The 15,945-nt window shown below is 41.6% G+C and overlaps 1 protein-coding gene across 6 annotated transcripts in view; it reads left to right on the top strand.

The window, feature by feature from the left end:
• Positions 1–7,811: 7,811 nt before the first annotated feature.
• FERMT2 (FERM domain containing kindlin 2) overlaps positions 7,812–15,945 on the top strand; it is a 72,989-nt gene continuing 64,855 nt past the window's right edge. For all 6 annotated transcript variants that reach the window (XM_052646180.1, XM_052646179.1, XM_052646177.1 and 3 more), the window contains exons 1-2: positions 7,812–7,948; positions 8,350–8,515. In XM_052646180.1, coding sequence (XP_052502140.1) covers positions 8,359–8,515 — 157 coding nt within the window. In that variant the 5' untranslated portion in view covers positions 7,812–7,948; positions 8,350–8,358. The remainder of the gene's footprint in view (positions 7,949–8,349; positions 8,516–15,945) is intronic.

Raw genomic sequence — 15,945 nt, 5'->3', positions numbered from 1 at the left:
ATTTAAATAAGTTTATGCACCAATTGGCTGTATCCTGCCATGCGTTTCCGCTCTTATAAGGTGGTTAGAACCTTCCGATAAACCAGTTCTATCCTTGCAAGTTTGTGAGTCTGTATTCTGTCTTGGCAAGGGCTGCTCCTATTTCCCCTGAAGCTTTGGTAATCCCAGATAATCCCAGAGGTAATTTGGTTTTGGTGTTAAGCAACCAGTTCCCTCTTATGTCTTCCATGGTCTTTATGAATGCTCAGGTCCCCTTTGTTTTGAAAAAGCATCTTTGCTCCTGTGGCACCTCCAAATTACCATCCGATTTCTTGCTTTCCTTTTATTGATAAACGTCCCTTTCTTTAACTGTCTGAACCCTGTCTTCAGTGGGTTAGCTGGAAAGTGATCTCTCCAAGGTGAGCAATGATTCTCACCAGACTCGTCTTCTTTTGGCAGTCTATTCTCCTGGACTTCTCGGCATCACTTGATACTGCTGACCACCTTTCCTTCTTGGAATGGCTTCTTTCTTTCTTTGTTTTGGTTGGCATGACACTGGACTAACTTGATTCTTTCCTACTCTGATCCTTTCTTCTCTGTTGCCTTAGACGTCTCTTCTTGCTTCCATCCTTGGAGAGCAGTTCCCCAAGGGTCAGTCTCATTGGGGAAGCTGAGACACTCATGAAGGCTTGCCTCAATGTTAATGATTTTTCTCTGTGTGATCTGATCCTCTCACAAGATTACTAGGCTTGTTTATCTAATTGTCCTCCAAGCGTTTCCACTGGGATGTACAGTTCTCACCTCAAGTTCAATATTTCTTTAAAAAAAAAAAAAAAAAAGCTTCACATTTCCCTTGGTCCCTGAAATCAGCTCCTCCCAATTTTTCTTTTCCAGTTCAGTAACATCACTGTTTTTTCTGATCACCCAATGGTAAAAACTTTGATGGTAAAATGGTAAAAAGCATTTATGATCTTCTATTTTCAAACCTGTTTTAAACCCTCTTGTTCCAAGTACCAACCATGTGATTTAGAACAAATTAGACAACCAGATAATCAGTTTGGCTATCCGTTAACTCACATTAAATAAGGATAATAATAAAAACTCAAGGTTATTGTGAGGTACATGTAAAGTGTCCTGCACAGCACTTAGAACATCAAAAATGCACAAACACTTTTGACACATTGAATTCTCTCCATCTCTCACCCCCTATAACTTACCTTACCAGCCAAAGACTTTCCCTTGCATGTAAGTAATAAGCAAGCAAACTTCTGGACTTTAGTCTCTTGTTCTTCCATCATGCATATTTTTCTTGGATTAATCTCATTTGAACATTGCTTTCATGATGTTACCATTGTGAGCCAGTCTTTTAATGGCTCCCCATTCTCTTTCTCCGACTCTGAACTCACTAGTCAGCCTCACTCCATGGTCATTCTTCCCCAGTGCAACTCTCTGGCATTTCTTCCTTACTTCTCTCTGTCTGGTGATCATGCCAGGCTCACTTCTGCCTCATGATTTCACATACCACAGCTCTGGATAGGCCTAACTCCATCTACTATTTCAGATCTGTTTAGATTTATCTTCAGAACACGTTCCCATGACTCTCTTGACTCTTTCAGAGGCTAGGTTATCACAATCTTCAAAGTGGGTCTGTACTTCACAATTTAGTCATGACAGTAATAGAATTTTTATCACTCCTGATTTTTTAATGTCATTTTAAAATAATTTATTTTATTTTTGGCTGTGCTGGGGCTTCGTTGCTGCGTGGACTTTTCTCTGGGTACAGCAAGCACGGGTTACTCCCTAGCTGTGGTGCAGGGGCTTCTCATTGTGGTGGCTCTCAGGGACGCAGGCTTCAGTAGCTGTGGCGCATGGGCTCAGTAGTTGCAGTTCCTGGGCTCTAGAGCACAAGCTCAAAAGTTGCAGCTTACTTAGTTGCTCTAAGGCATGAGGGATCTTCTCTGATCAGGGATTGAACCTCTGTCTCCTGCATTGGTGGGCGGATTCTTTACCACTGAGCCACCAGAGAAGCCCCTCCCCTTTAATTTTTTAATGAATCACTAAGAAATACTTCTATATGAATATTAATAATAGTCAAAAGGTGGAAATAACCCAAATGTCTTTCATTTATCGCTTGAAAGACATTTGGTTGTTTCTATCTTTTGGCTATTAATAATCTAGCTGGATCTTAAAGAAGGCAGAGCACCAAAGAATTGATGCCTTCAAACTATGGTGCTGGAGAACATAGCTGAGAGTCCCTTGGACAGCAAGGAGATCAAACTAATCTTAAGGGAAATCAACCCTGGATACTCGCTGAAAGGACTGATACTGAAGCTGAAACTCCAGTATTATGTTCATCTGATGCAAACAGCTGACTCATTGGAAAAGTCCCTGATGCTGGGAAAGATTGAGGGCAGAAGGAGAAGAGGTCATCAGAGGATGAGATGGCTGGATGGCATCACCGATGCAATGGATGTGAGCTTGGGCAAACTTCAGGAAATGGTGGTGAACAGAGAGAACTGGTGTGCTGCACAGTCCATGGGGTCGCAAAGAGTCGGACATGACTCGGTGACTGAACAAAAACAACAATCTTTGTATACAAGTAATTGTGTGGACATATGTTTCCAGTTCTCCTGGGTATATATCTAGGAGCAGAATTGCTAGGTTTTATGGGAATTCCATATTTAACATTCTAAGGAACTGCCAAATCATTTTTCAAAACAGCTGACCATTTTGCATTCCCACCAGCAATGTGTGAGGGTTGTAATTTCTCCACATCTTAGCCAATACTTGTTACTGTCATCTTTTTTATTATATCATTTCAGTGGATGGAAAGTGTTACCACATTGCAGTTTTGATTAGCATTTCCCTGATGCTTAATAACGCTGAGCATCTCATTACATGCTTTTTGCCTATTTGTACATCTTCTTTGAAGAACTGTCTACTCATATCATTTCCCCATTCTAAACTTAATATTACTCGGCTGTGTTAGGTCTTAGTTACCACCCTCAGGATCTTTGTGGTGTCACATGGGATCTCTCGTTGCATCTTTTGCTGTGGCATACAGGCTCTAGCTTGTGGGCTCAGTAGTAGGAGCATATGTGCTAAGTTGCTCTGCAGCACATGAGATGTTTGTTTCCTTACCAGGGACTTACCAGGCACTCCTGCAGTAGAAGCTCAGAGTCCTAACCACTGGACCGTCAGAGAATTCCCTCTTTTCACATTTTTAAAACGAAATTTAAAATTTTTTATTTTATATTGGAGTATACCTGATTTACAATGCTGTGATAGTTTAAGGTGGGCAGAAAAGGGACCAGTCATAGATATACATATATCCATTCACCCTGAAATTCCCCTCCCATCTAGACTGCCACAAAACATTGAACAGAGTTCCCTGTGTTATACAGTAGGTCCTTGCTGGTTTTCCATTTTAAATAAAGCAGTGTGTTCATGTTGATGACAAACCCCCTACCTAACCCTTCCCCGCCTCTTTTCACATTTTTGTTACTGTCTTTGAAATACTGACATTTTTTATTTTGATAAAAACCCAGCTTAGTTTTTCTTTCATTGTTTTTACTTTGATGTTCTGTTTAAGAAGGCATTATTTAATCTATGGTGACAAAGGTTTACTCCTATGATTTCTTCTAAGAATTTTGCAGTTTAAATATTATATTTAGGTCTATGATCCATTTTCAGTTAATTTTTATAAATGGTATAAGGTCTAATTTAACTCTTTATGCATATGGATAGCCTTTCTGGTGTTATAAATATTCCGCTATTAGAAACATGTTCCTTAAGAGCTTGTGACATGTGCTATGCATCTACAGATGTGTCTCAGGGCCCTGCACTCTGCTAAGCACACAGTTAGCCACCTTGTTTGTACATGTGTGTGTGAACAGTTCATATGTCTGTCAGAGGCAGAACATTTCACAAGATGATGTGATGTTTAAAACCTGTTGCCTAAGGATCAATTAGCATGATTTTCTACCAAATAGCTTTCTGTAATCTAGAGCAGTAAATACAAGAGTGTATTTCTTTCCCCTTGAAGTAGAGATTTCAATGTTATCTCAGAGGCTTTCTTTAGGTCTGTGTCAAAACAGCCCCACCCTGAAGCAAATCTTCCTTGTTGCTCATTTTCCCAGACTTTTCCTCGCTGTCCAGCTTGAATACCACTTCTATCAAAAAAGTAGCCCCTGCAACCTTCCTTCCCTTTATTAGTTCACACTCCATGCCCCTTGATTTCTACCTCCTTAGTAGCTTTCACAGGGAGCTCCATTTTTGGTAATCCCTGAGACAAACAGAGAATTCTGCTCACCTGGTATTTGACAGGAATAATTCATTATCTTGCTGGCCTCAAATGGCATTTTTAAGTGCATTTTAAAATACTTCTACACATTCCTACTCACACAAACCTTCCCTTATGTTCTTCTATCCCCCAACCTCTCTATATTTCAAACTCAGTGGTTATATTTGCTACGAACCTTTTAAGACTGTAAAACATAGCTTAAGTGGGCTCAGAGAAAAAGCTGAAGTCAACCTGCGGACTACCAAGTCGGAGGGCTGCATTTGACGGCAGATCTGTGAGGTATCATTTGGTCTAAACCTAAGCCCAGTGCTTGGTACCTTATTTGGATATTGCTGCTTTCAATGCTTGAGCCGTTCTTCCAAACACTGGAGTTCTCGGCTACTTTTCAGTATGATGTAAGTACCACAAGCATTGCATTGTCTTAAAGGTTCTAGTGGGGGATTTCAGATAAGATTCCACATCTGAACACACTGGGAAATGTTACGTGGAAGTAAACATTTAAGAAATGTATTTGAAGGTCTCACTCAATAATCGAGGAAAAAAATCCCCAGTTTCAGAGATTCAAGTCTGACTCCTCTTTAATCTTCAAAGCAAGCAACAGCTTGAAACACTCAAAAAGAGGGCCTACAGGGACCAGCTGCACCCAACTCGGCCTAACTATTCCTCTAATAGTTCTTTTAGGGGGTCACTGCCTACCCTGTGCTTCCAGTTGGCTCGAACACCAACTGCTGAGTATCTGAAGCTAGTAAAGTCGCTTGTAAAGCTATAATTAAGCTGTTTCTATGCTAAGAAACGGGACTGATATTTGCAATATTAACACCCCACGCCCAGCTCCCCATCCTAATGTAGGAAACATTCACAGAAGTCAGCAGCAGTCAGAGTGATAGGCATTGTGGTGGGAGGCTGTTCAGAAAGTAACTCACTGGAGAGTTCGAAAAAGAGAACTAGAATGTGGAAACTGAGCATTGAAAGAGTTTCTGAGACACAACAGTTGGCTGAGACAAATTTGCCTGAAGGAAAGGGAATATTCACAAAGGACGTGGATATTTTTGGTTCTACAAAGGCATGTTTAAGAAGTCATAGTAATTCAGAGCTTGCTGGAGCACTTGCAAAATTTGTTGAGGTACAATTCTCAGCCTCGTTCCTGGCTCTATTTTAAGTCTCTAATCTTCCACTTCCCACCTTTTTTCCTTGTTGTTTTGTGCCCTTTATAATGTATGCTATCTCATAGTTTGTACATCATGATATATCTTTGGAGGATAAGGTGTAGAAATAAGCACATACATTTCCAAGCCAGGATTTCCCCCTAAAATGAAATATCTCCATGGGGACAGACATAGTTTCCTAGCCTTTTGAGTTGATTTGACCCTAGCATGTCTTTCGTTTTCTTTGTGCCAAGGTATTTGTAAATTTGTGGGCAAGACAAAGAACTTGAAGTCCCTGCTCTCAAAGAACTCATGTCTTATTTGGGGATATTTAAAAACACAAAAGGAACCCCCTGAAGGTCCTGTCCAGGTGTCCAGCAGCTGCTCTATCAGTTGCGTCTATCACTGTGATGGTAATCCCATGCCCAGAGAAACTAAGATGCTGGATGTAATTAAAGGTGGTGACAGACAAGTCCTGAATGCAAAGCTTTGGAATTTTTAGAAAATAAAAACTAGAGAGGCAAAACAACCTCCCTTGATTCTAACACCCAGAGAGCTTGTTAACATTTTGGTGTATTTCCTTTTGCTCTTTTTTCTCTTAATAATTAGAACTAGATACGCTTGTGAGTTTTTACAGTTGCATGGACAGTTCTGCATAGTTTCTTTTTTTACCCTAACAAGTTACTATTTTATTAAAAACATTTTCCTATTATATTTGCAACACCATAATTTACATAAACATCACCTCCTCTCTGGACGTTCATACTGCTTCCAAGTGAACTATTTAGAACCTCCATGAGAAGAAATGATTGGAGAGTGGAGAGTCTACAGACTCCGAGGCATCAATTTCTCCATGATGACTAGCTGAAAATACTGTAGTGGTTTTCCCTATTTTTGGTGCCAAACCTCTGGGATCTGACTAAACTTCGCTGCTTTTCTTTTACTCCTTTATGGGTCCCACCCCTTTCTTGAGGCCTCTAACCTCGTTTCCCAATAGTGTTGCTGAACACAGGATTATTTGCCTGGGTTGGGGGTGGGGATGTCCTCTTTGAAGAGTCTGACACAGTTCAAGAAGACTTGGAGGCTTTTAAAACCGGGGGTCTTTTATGGGATCTGGGATATCTTATCTGCGTCTTCCTGACCTAAATTCGTCGAGCCCTCTATTTGCCAGCGAGGCAGTTTTCCAGTAGCCGTTTTTGACTGGAGCCTTCTCGGTTGAGTGCGATAGTGTAAGGGGGAAGTGGAAGTGAAGTGGGAAGCTGGAGGACCGTTCTCCATCACTGGTCAGTCTCAACAGGTAACATTCTTTAGTTCTTCCCGTACCTGCTGGCACCGGTTCAGAGCTATTAAAATTCCTTCAAGGTGTGGCTGAGGGTGGGGTAGAGGGATGTCCAGCCATCTAAATAACTTAGTAGACTGGGATTGCTAAAATGCAAATAAAAATACACAAATACGTACACAGAGTCGAAAAGGCTGGAGAAAAGAGTTTCTGAATAAAGCTCACTGCCCTCATTCCACCACACCCCCACCGCCCCGAACTACAGCATCGTGGACCTAAATGACTCACTTCGGGTTGCAGCTTCCGAATGGGTTAAGAGCGCAAGTAAACTCTTGGGAGTCCGGTAGGAGTTGCTGATTGTGCCGGACATTGCTTGCAAAGCAACTTTGCGGTTCACCTCTCCGCTTTTTCTCATTCTTTTGTTGGATGTTCGCGGAGTTGGCTTGGGCATTTACTTTTTTTAAAGTTTTTACGTCCCCAATCCCCTGTCTTCAGCTCCCTGAGTGCGGCACTTCTCACCGCCCCGAGACTTTTGGGCTCGCTCCAGCCGTGGGGAGGGGGCGGGGGGACTTTGTTCCCCGAAAACGACCTTGCCCTGGGAATTTCCTGTGGCCATTTCTCATGGACGAGCCCCCTCCTCCGGCTGGAAGCCCGCTGCATGCCCTCCCGGAGCCAGAGACGCGAGCGTGGAAGGGAGCGCCCGGCGCCCTCCCGCACCCGGGTGGGAAGCAGCCGCGCTCCCCGGGCTCCCCCTCCTCAGGTCTCGCCGCCAAGAGCCCGGATGTTGGATTCAATCCCTACGCCGGGTGCTTCATTTCCATAAAAGGGCAGCGACTCGGCGGGGCCGAGATTGCTGCCGCCGCGGGCGCCCCCGCCTCCCCCGCACGGCTTGCCTCCGCGCCGCGCGCCACCCCTCCCCAGCCCGGGAGTTCGCGCGGCCTCGGCCCCGAGAGCGGTGGCGGGGGGCGGCGGGGGAGGGGCGAGGCGGCCGGACCCGCGGAGGGCGGCTCGGCGGGGCGGGGAGGAGGGAGCTGGTCTCGGACTGAGGGGGCGGGGAGAGAGGGGTGGAGCGCGGAGGGAGAGGCGAGGGGCCGCGACGGCTGGACTCCATTAGTCGCTCGGGCCAGGACGCAGCGTTTCGCCGGCTGAGGAGGGGACCCGACACCACCGCCGCTGCCGGGCGAGCCCCCGCTCCGCGCCTGTTGCTGCTCCAGTCTGGGCCGGGAGCGCAAGAAGCGCGCGGTGAGGGGCCGGGCCCGGCAGGGACTGGGGAAGCGCGGGTTGGGAGGAGGACCGTGGAGCCCGCGGACGGCCTCTCCCGGGCCTGGGTGCGGCCGGCAGGCAGGCAGGTGAAGCCCGCCGCGGTCCGCTAGGCGAGGGCCGCTAGGCTGGGGCCGCGCGGGACGGGCGGCGCCGTGTCCGCCGAGGGCCGCCGCGGGGCGGGAGCCGGGGTGGCCGCGGGAATGGGCGCGGGGCGCAGAGTCCTGCCGGCAGCTGGCCTCGCCGCCGGCTCTCCAGAATTCGTGCGGAAACCCTCGCGTTCTCCACCTTCTCTCACCCGCGGCTGACTCTGCGAGTTCGGTGGGATTTGCTTTCCTTTGGGAGAGTGACGCTGACGAGAGCCATTTCCTCCGTGCTCGCAGGAAGGAGCCATGGCTCTGGACGGGATAAGGATGCCAGATGGCTGCTATGCGGATGGGACGTGGGAACTGAGCGTTCATGTGACGGACCTGAACCGCGATGTCACCCTGAGAGTGACTGGCGAGGTGCACATTGGAGGGGTGATGCTCAAATTGGTGGAAAAACTCGGTGAGTAGCATCCCGGCTGCGTCAAAGTAACGACGTCTCAGACTGGGCGCGCGGGTGGGGAAGGGGGGCACTTTAAGGCGGGAGGAGGGGTGGGTTTTGGAAGTCTTGCTTGGCATCCCGCAAATGCTTTTTTTTCCTAATGTAAGACTCCCTTAATATTTAAAGAAATAGGGTTTCCCCTTTTGCCTCTTTTTTGTATTGTTACTCTTTGAAATTTTAATAATTTGGTGATTTCAGTCTAACTAGTACTCTTAATTGCGTAGGAAATAGAAAAAACTTAATTCTTAAAGGAAGTGAGAAGAGTGCGCAAGTGAAGGTTGAGAGGGTTATTTTACAGGGTTTGTGGTTATCAGTTCCTTACCTTCAGTGTACCTGAATGTTGGTGACGTTTGACATTGAGGATGATGCAAAATCTATATAAAATTAAATTCTGTTGAAAAATGTTCAACTTCTGGCGTTAATATGAAAGTTTTGTAGCAGTGCTACTACGTGATGGAGTATATTAAAATGTTCCAGTCATCCACTCTTAGAAGGGGTGGGGCAGTGTTTGACTGTCTATAATAGTCCGTGCTTTTAAGTTATTTCGAGCGTTGGATTTTATGTAAATAACAAGCTAGTGAAAGAATTTTGTTTTAAAACGCAGATATTATTGACTGTAGATTGGCAATATTTGATTAGGTACAAATATATTGATTTAATACTGTTAAGTTGATTGATTTTAACACTGACTCAGTCATACTAGCATATCCAACAGTGTGACGTGTAAGAAAATTTTTCAGTACACATTTGTGATGGATGAAACCATTTTCAGCTGGCAGAATCAACTAAAACTATTCAGTAGATGCTTTTATTACAAGAGAAATGCTTGGAGGACTGTTCCTGAGTTTTAATGTGTCATTTGTTTGTAGTACAAGTTCTGATAAGTGTGTGGCATTATCTTTTTAGGCTTTGTATGTGTGTCTTTTTAAAAACACAGCAGTCCTTCTTCAGGCCACTCTGGAAAAGTAGACAAACGGTTATTTATCAGGAAATGTATTTCTTACCAAGGATTAGTGTATACCTTCTGTATAAACTTACCGAAATTGTGCCCCAATGTAATTGCAGTATAAGACAGCATTCATTTAGGTGGACCTTTTTTGGATCAGTGCAGGGAGTTTAATTATTGAAGGACCAGAAAGAAGCTCCTTAGAGGGAAACCTCCTTAGGAATGCGCATTGTTTGACTCTCTGCGACAGAGCCCAGGAGGGAGTCCCCCTGCTTTGTAACCCTTTCAAAATGAGATTCTGCTGTGTGTTTACCTACATAACTGTTAGTTATCATTGTTCTTATCTGATTTGACTAAGTCAGTCACTGTGCAAAATATTTGAGTCTTTTTTGTCCAGCACTAGTAAGGGATTGTTTAAGGAAGAAAATATCAAATATAATTGTTTGTATTTCCTTTGTTTTCAAAGGGAGTAAGCATTTGCTTCAGAGATTGTTTTGTATATGACAAATGGGCCTTATTAATACACTGGTTTCAATAAGAGATATTATTGTGAAAAAGGAGCTGTTGAAGGTGACTGAGAAAACTTGTAGTTCTTGAAAGCCAGGCTTTATCTAATGAATAAATGATGACTATGTTGCATTGATTGGAGCTGTTTATTATAGAATCACAGGCCTAAATAGAAATACAGAGAATAAACTATTTGCAGGCAGAACTGATGTTAATTTGCAGTGACTATAATGTTAATCTTTTAATGTTGATATATTTAAATTTTTTATGCAGTGAAAAGAAACCCAGTAAGGTAGGAAATGTATACATGAAAGCCTTACATCTTTCTTGAACTGAACAATATTGATCTTCTTAGATTTTGATTTTCAAGTAGAAAATGTTCTTTAGCGTAATTCTGACTTTCCCGTTTGGTAAAAGTAGGGCTTAGTGAATTTTTGCTCCTGGTTTTAGGATTAGATATTTTGAATGGCAAGCTATTTTGTTACCTATTGGCAAGTAAATAGAGGAGAAATTCTGGACAGCATTTTGACTTACAAATAAGGCTCGTCAGATTAGAAAAGAACTTTTTAATTCTTCAGAGTTGCCTAAAACTGGAATGGCCTGCCTTCTGAAGCCGTAAGTTGTGTTACTGAAGGTATTGGGCAGACTGGATGGTTACTTGTCAACAGCTGAAGTGGATCAAAGAAGCTTGCAGAGTTTAGATGAAAAGACATGGAGGTCATGGCACAGATCAGATGGTGCAGGGTCTCGTGTCTGAGGGGGTTGTAGAGCAGGGATGGACGGTTAGCAGAACCAGGCTGCTCTGCACTCGGAGCAGTTATGGTACCGAAGAACAGCCTTCACCTATGTTTTCAAACTCCACATGCCTTCTTATTTTCATCATAGTGTGTATGAATAAATATCAGAGCATTATGTTTTAAGGCTGTCTTGCACATAATCAGTGATAACAGTTATTTCTCTGGGATTGGTAGATTTTATGATGACTCGTTCCTTCAACATTGTGTTAAAAATTTTGTGTGTATGTGCACACATGAAATTTTCTGCGAAGAGTCTTAGCTTTCATTAGGTTTTTGAAGAGGTCTGTGATCAAACAAAGATTTGGCCCTTGAAAGTTAGCCTTATTTTGAAGGTACAGTGTTCATCCCAGACTCAGGCACTTTAATGAAGCAAGCTAAAAAAGTAAATAATGCTTCCAGCAACATCTTTATATTTAGAATTTTATAAAGAATTTGGGTGCTTCAGGTAAGGTCATTCAACCATGATTCTTAGATTTATGACCTTAATTCAAAGATCTACGTGATCCCTTTTAAATTTTAGTACACAAGACATTTGTTATTCTGCTCAGATCTTTTAAAAGAAAATAGAGTGTACACCATGGAAAAGTGGGCTTTAGGGAATTATATCCTGATGTCACAGAAACTTCTTGCATCTGTGACTTTAGGTTGGTACTAGACAAGTAATTTCCATATCAATCTTCCCAATGTTTATACCCCATTCTGAAAATGAAAAGTTATTACACTTGATTATTTTATCCAGATTGAAAGCTTTAAATAGAATTTTTAAAACTTACTGTACTTTTTGTTGAAAACAATTTTCAAAGCTAATAGTTTTTTTTTTTTTTAAGAAAAGAGTTAAAATATAAAATATCAAGGTTAAGGATTATAAAAATAAGATACCAGAGAATAAAATTCTAAAAATAGTTGCATTTAAAAATAAATGTTGCAGGTAGGGAGGAGGCTCAGTTTTATGGGATTCCCTGATGTACCTTTGGAGATCACTAAGAAATATTAAAACTGTTCTACTCTGTAGAATTCAGAGCTTAGTAAGTATTGAGGATTCAAAATGCCAAAAGATGCTTTGTTTCACTGCATAGCAAAAGGCTACTGTTTCTGGATGTAGCCTTTGGAAAGAAGTCATCCTCACTTTATTGTGTATCATGTTCTTGCTATAATAATTAAATAGAATACATTTATGTTGGAGTTGTGTGTTAGGATTAAGTTAAACTGTGAATTTAGCATATATGATGCCACCCGCCAAAGATTTTGGTTCAGATTACCTTAAAAATCCCTTAAAGTGATAAATGATGGTGAAGTATGGTTTCCATTCATTCATTCCATCTCATAGAATTATAAAATAGCTAGTTTTTCCTTCAGAAATTCCAAAAATAAATTTCTTTAGTTGGACCACAGATGAAGAAAGTGGCTTGCATTTGGGGCTTTGTTATACAAAAATACTTTAAATACTGGGATCAGAGCTTGGCGAGATGCACATGGGGAGAAACGCTTACTTTACTGGACAGCTCCCTTATACTCCTGCTTAGTGCTCCTTGGGGAGGGTGTGCTTATTTAGTGAAATGGTGTCTATGTTGTTGAAATCCTCAGTTTTTTTCCTCTGAGGGCTTATGATTGAATTCATGGAAGTGAAATGTCAGCATGATGCAGCGTCAGTGCATTCATAGTGGACTATATCAAGATAAAATTTTCTGAACATCTTTTGAAGTAGGGTGGGAGAAGCACTTCATGGTGAAATCATATATATTAGAATAAGTTGAATTTTAGTTAAATATGTACTGTCTTAGAGCAAGTTTACTCAGTATTTGCTGCTAAGTCACTTCAGTTGTGTCTGACTCTGTGCGACCCCATAGATGTCAGCCCACCAGGCTCCCCTGTCCCTGGGATTCTCCAGGCAAGAACACTGGAGTGGGTTGCCATTTCCTTCTCCAGTGCATGAAAGTGAAGTCGCTCAGTCGTGTCCGACTCTTGGCAACCCCATGGACTGCAGTCTACCAGGCTCCTCCGTCCATAGGATTTTCCAGGCAAGAGTACTGGAGTGGGTTGGCCATTGCCTTCTCCTTACTCAGTATTTAGAGTACTCTTAATGATCCATAAGAACTGGACATTGAATTTTATCTGTTTCTCAACACATCTGAAGCTCTTTAAAAATAAAGGACACTATGTGAATTTTACTAAAATTCTCATAGCATGTAATAAAGTTCAAGCTATTCTTTGGATACATTATGGGTTGTTTGCTGCTGTGTTTTATACCCAGTTTTTAAAAAGTCAATAAATACTGTTTGATTCCAAGTAGAGTTAACTTATATTTATAGAGGCATTAAAAAGAATGTATCTTTTTTATTCAGTTTGTTAGAAAAGATAGTGTTGGAAATGTCTATTAGCTATTAAAAACAGAAAATTTGAAGTTTTGTTTCTTTTATCTTCAACTCTTTATTTTTTGTAATTTCAAACTTACACGTTCAAGAATGATAACTGAATACTATAATCTTCATTTAGATCACCTGTTAGCATTTTTCATTTGATTTCTCTGTGCACATACACACACACTTTGGGGAACCATTTGAGGAAGTTATACACATCATAACCCTCCATCTCTAAGTACTTAAAATATGTATCACCTAAGAACAAGGACTTTCTCTTTCATATTACATTACAGTTATCAAGTTCAGGAAATTAAACATTGATTTGATACTGTTGTCTAACATGCATCCAGATTTCATATTGGCAGTTGTTCCAGTATTGGCCTTTGTTTTTTTCCATCCAAGATCTCATTCTACATTTAGCTGTCAGTAAATTGCCTTCTTTACTTAGTTTCCTTTAATATACACAATCGCTACCAAGTTTAGAACCATAAGAGATTATGTAATATGTGGCTTATTAATATTACATTGAAATATATGTAAAGTAACAGTACCTGTTTCCAGACTTCACAGCCATCCTACGTAATAGTTCCTTAGCATGTGTCTTTTCAAGACATTGTTTTACCTTTTTTTTCCACAATAAAATTGTTTATCAGTGTGAATTGTAGGTTCTTCATACACCTTTATCTTTAAAACTTAGTTGTCTTCTTAGCTTACTAGTGGATAAGGTATACAGTATTTTTACACATCATTGGGTATAGGTTTCCATCATGTTAGTTTTCTTTAGGCTAGTAGACACTAATAGATATACAGAATAATAAATAATATTCTGGCTCTGCCACTTACTAGCTTGTGTGATCTTGGACAACTAATCTAATCTTCTAAGTGAGTTTTGACATCTGTAAAATTCCAATTTTAAAAAACTTTCTCTTAGATCTTGGTGAGAAAAGAGATAATACATGCGAAAATGCATTATATGGACTATTTGTGCTATATGGATAAGAGTGGCTGTTTTCTCAGTGGCATTGAGAGTCCCTGAATATCCTGAAGTGGAGGCAGGGGTCGGGGAGGAACTCCTTTTAAAAGGAGTTCAGATGTAATCTAGACTGTTTAAAAGGTTCCAGCTTTAATCGTGGAGAATTACGCCACTCAGAAGGAGCCTAGTTTGGGACTGCTTTGTGCTCTCAACCCCCAACAGCTAGGAAAATAGCTATCATTCCACCGTTTCGCTCACTTCCAAGCATACATGCCTCTGTAATGTAGCAAAGAGCTATTTAACTACTGTTTTCATGAGATTTCTGAAATGGAGTGGACCAGTAAGTGGACAATGGTATTCCAGAGATTTGAAATATTTATAACCATGAAGCCCTCAGTAGTATGCTTTTTATTCATTTGTAACAAAGGAATGATATACCATTGTGTCTTGGCTTGTGAAAACATTGAGCCCATTTAGAAATTAATGGAAATGGTTTAAGAAAAAAGCTAATATGTACAATATTTTTGTTTAGATAATTGTCTTACTGAAATAATTTAAAAATTATGCTGATGCCATAGTATATTACAAAGTGGTATATATGCCCAGTGTGAGGTAAACAGATACTCTAAAAAAATATTTTAAGATAACTTTTTAATTGAGATATAATATTCTGCACTCATGTTTGTGGTTACAAAGTCATATCTACTATAATTCTTTCGTAACAAATTTTTGCATAATTACTGCATTTTTTGCTTGTTAATTTTTCTTAAAATCAGGCTTACTGAGGTATAATTTACATACAATAAAATTCATACTTTTTAGTATACTGTGCTGAGTTTTAGCAAATGCATGCAGTCATAAAACAACCACAGTCAAGACATAGAACTTTTCCAGCACCCCAAAAACTTGTCTTTGTGTTTCTTTATAATGAGCCCACCCCTTCAACTCCAGCTCCTGAAAAACCACTGGATGTCTTTTCCAGAATGTCATATAAATGGAGCTTTGAGGGTGGATTCTTTCACTCTGGTGACTCAGCTAAAGAATCCCCCTGCAATGCAGGAGACATAGGTTTGATCTCTGGGTTGGGACGATCTCCTGGAAAAGGAAATGGTAACTCACTCCAGTATTCTTGCCTGGGAAATTCATGGATTGAGGAGCTATGCAGGCTACATACAGGTCATGAGGTCACAAAAGAATTGGATACAACTTAGCGACTAGTACATTTTAGTAGTGAAAGTGAAGTCGCTCAGTAGTGTTCGACTCTTTGCAACCCCATGGGCTGTAGCCTATCAGGCTCCTCAGTCCATGGAATTTTCCAAGCAAGAGTACTGGAATGGGTTGCCATTTCCTTTTCCACCAGATCTTCCCGACCCAGGGATCAAACCCGGGTCTCCTGCATTGCGGGCAGACGCTTTACCATCTGAGCCACCAGGGAAGCTCTTTACATTTTAGTAGTACATTTTATTTAAAAATAATTGTTCAGTTCAGTCGCTCAGTCGTGTCCGACTCTTTGCGACCCCATGAATCGCAGCACACCAGGCCTCCCTGTCCATCACCAACTCCCGGAGTTCACTCAGACTCACATCCATCGAGTCAGTGATGCCATCCAGCCATCTCATTCTCTGTCATCCCCTTCTCCTCCTGCCTCCAATCCCTCCCAGCATCAGAGTCTTCTCCAATGAGTCAACTCTTCCCACGAGGTGGCCAAAGTACTGGAGTTTCAGCTTTAGCATCATTCCCTCCAAAGAAGTCCCAGGGCTGATCTTCAGAATGGATTGGTTGGATCTCTTTGCAGTCCAAGGGACTCT

This window comes from Budorcas taxicolor, chromosome 10, assembly GCF_023091745.1.
Source record: "Budorcas taxicolor isolate Tak-1 chromosome 10, Takin1.1, whole genome shotgun sequence".
NCBI lineage: Eukaryota > Metazoa > Chordata > Mammalia > Artiodactyla > Bovidae > Budorcas > Budorcas taxicolor.
Note: the sequence above shows the minus strand (reverse complement) of the source record. Positions and strands in the feature narration are given on the sequence as shown.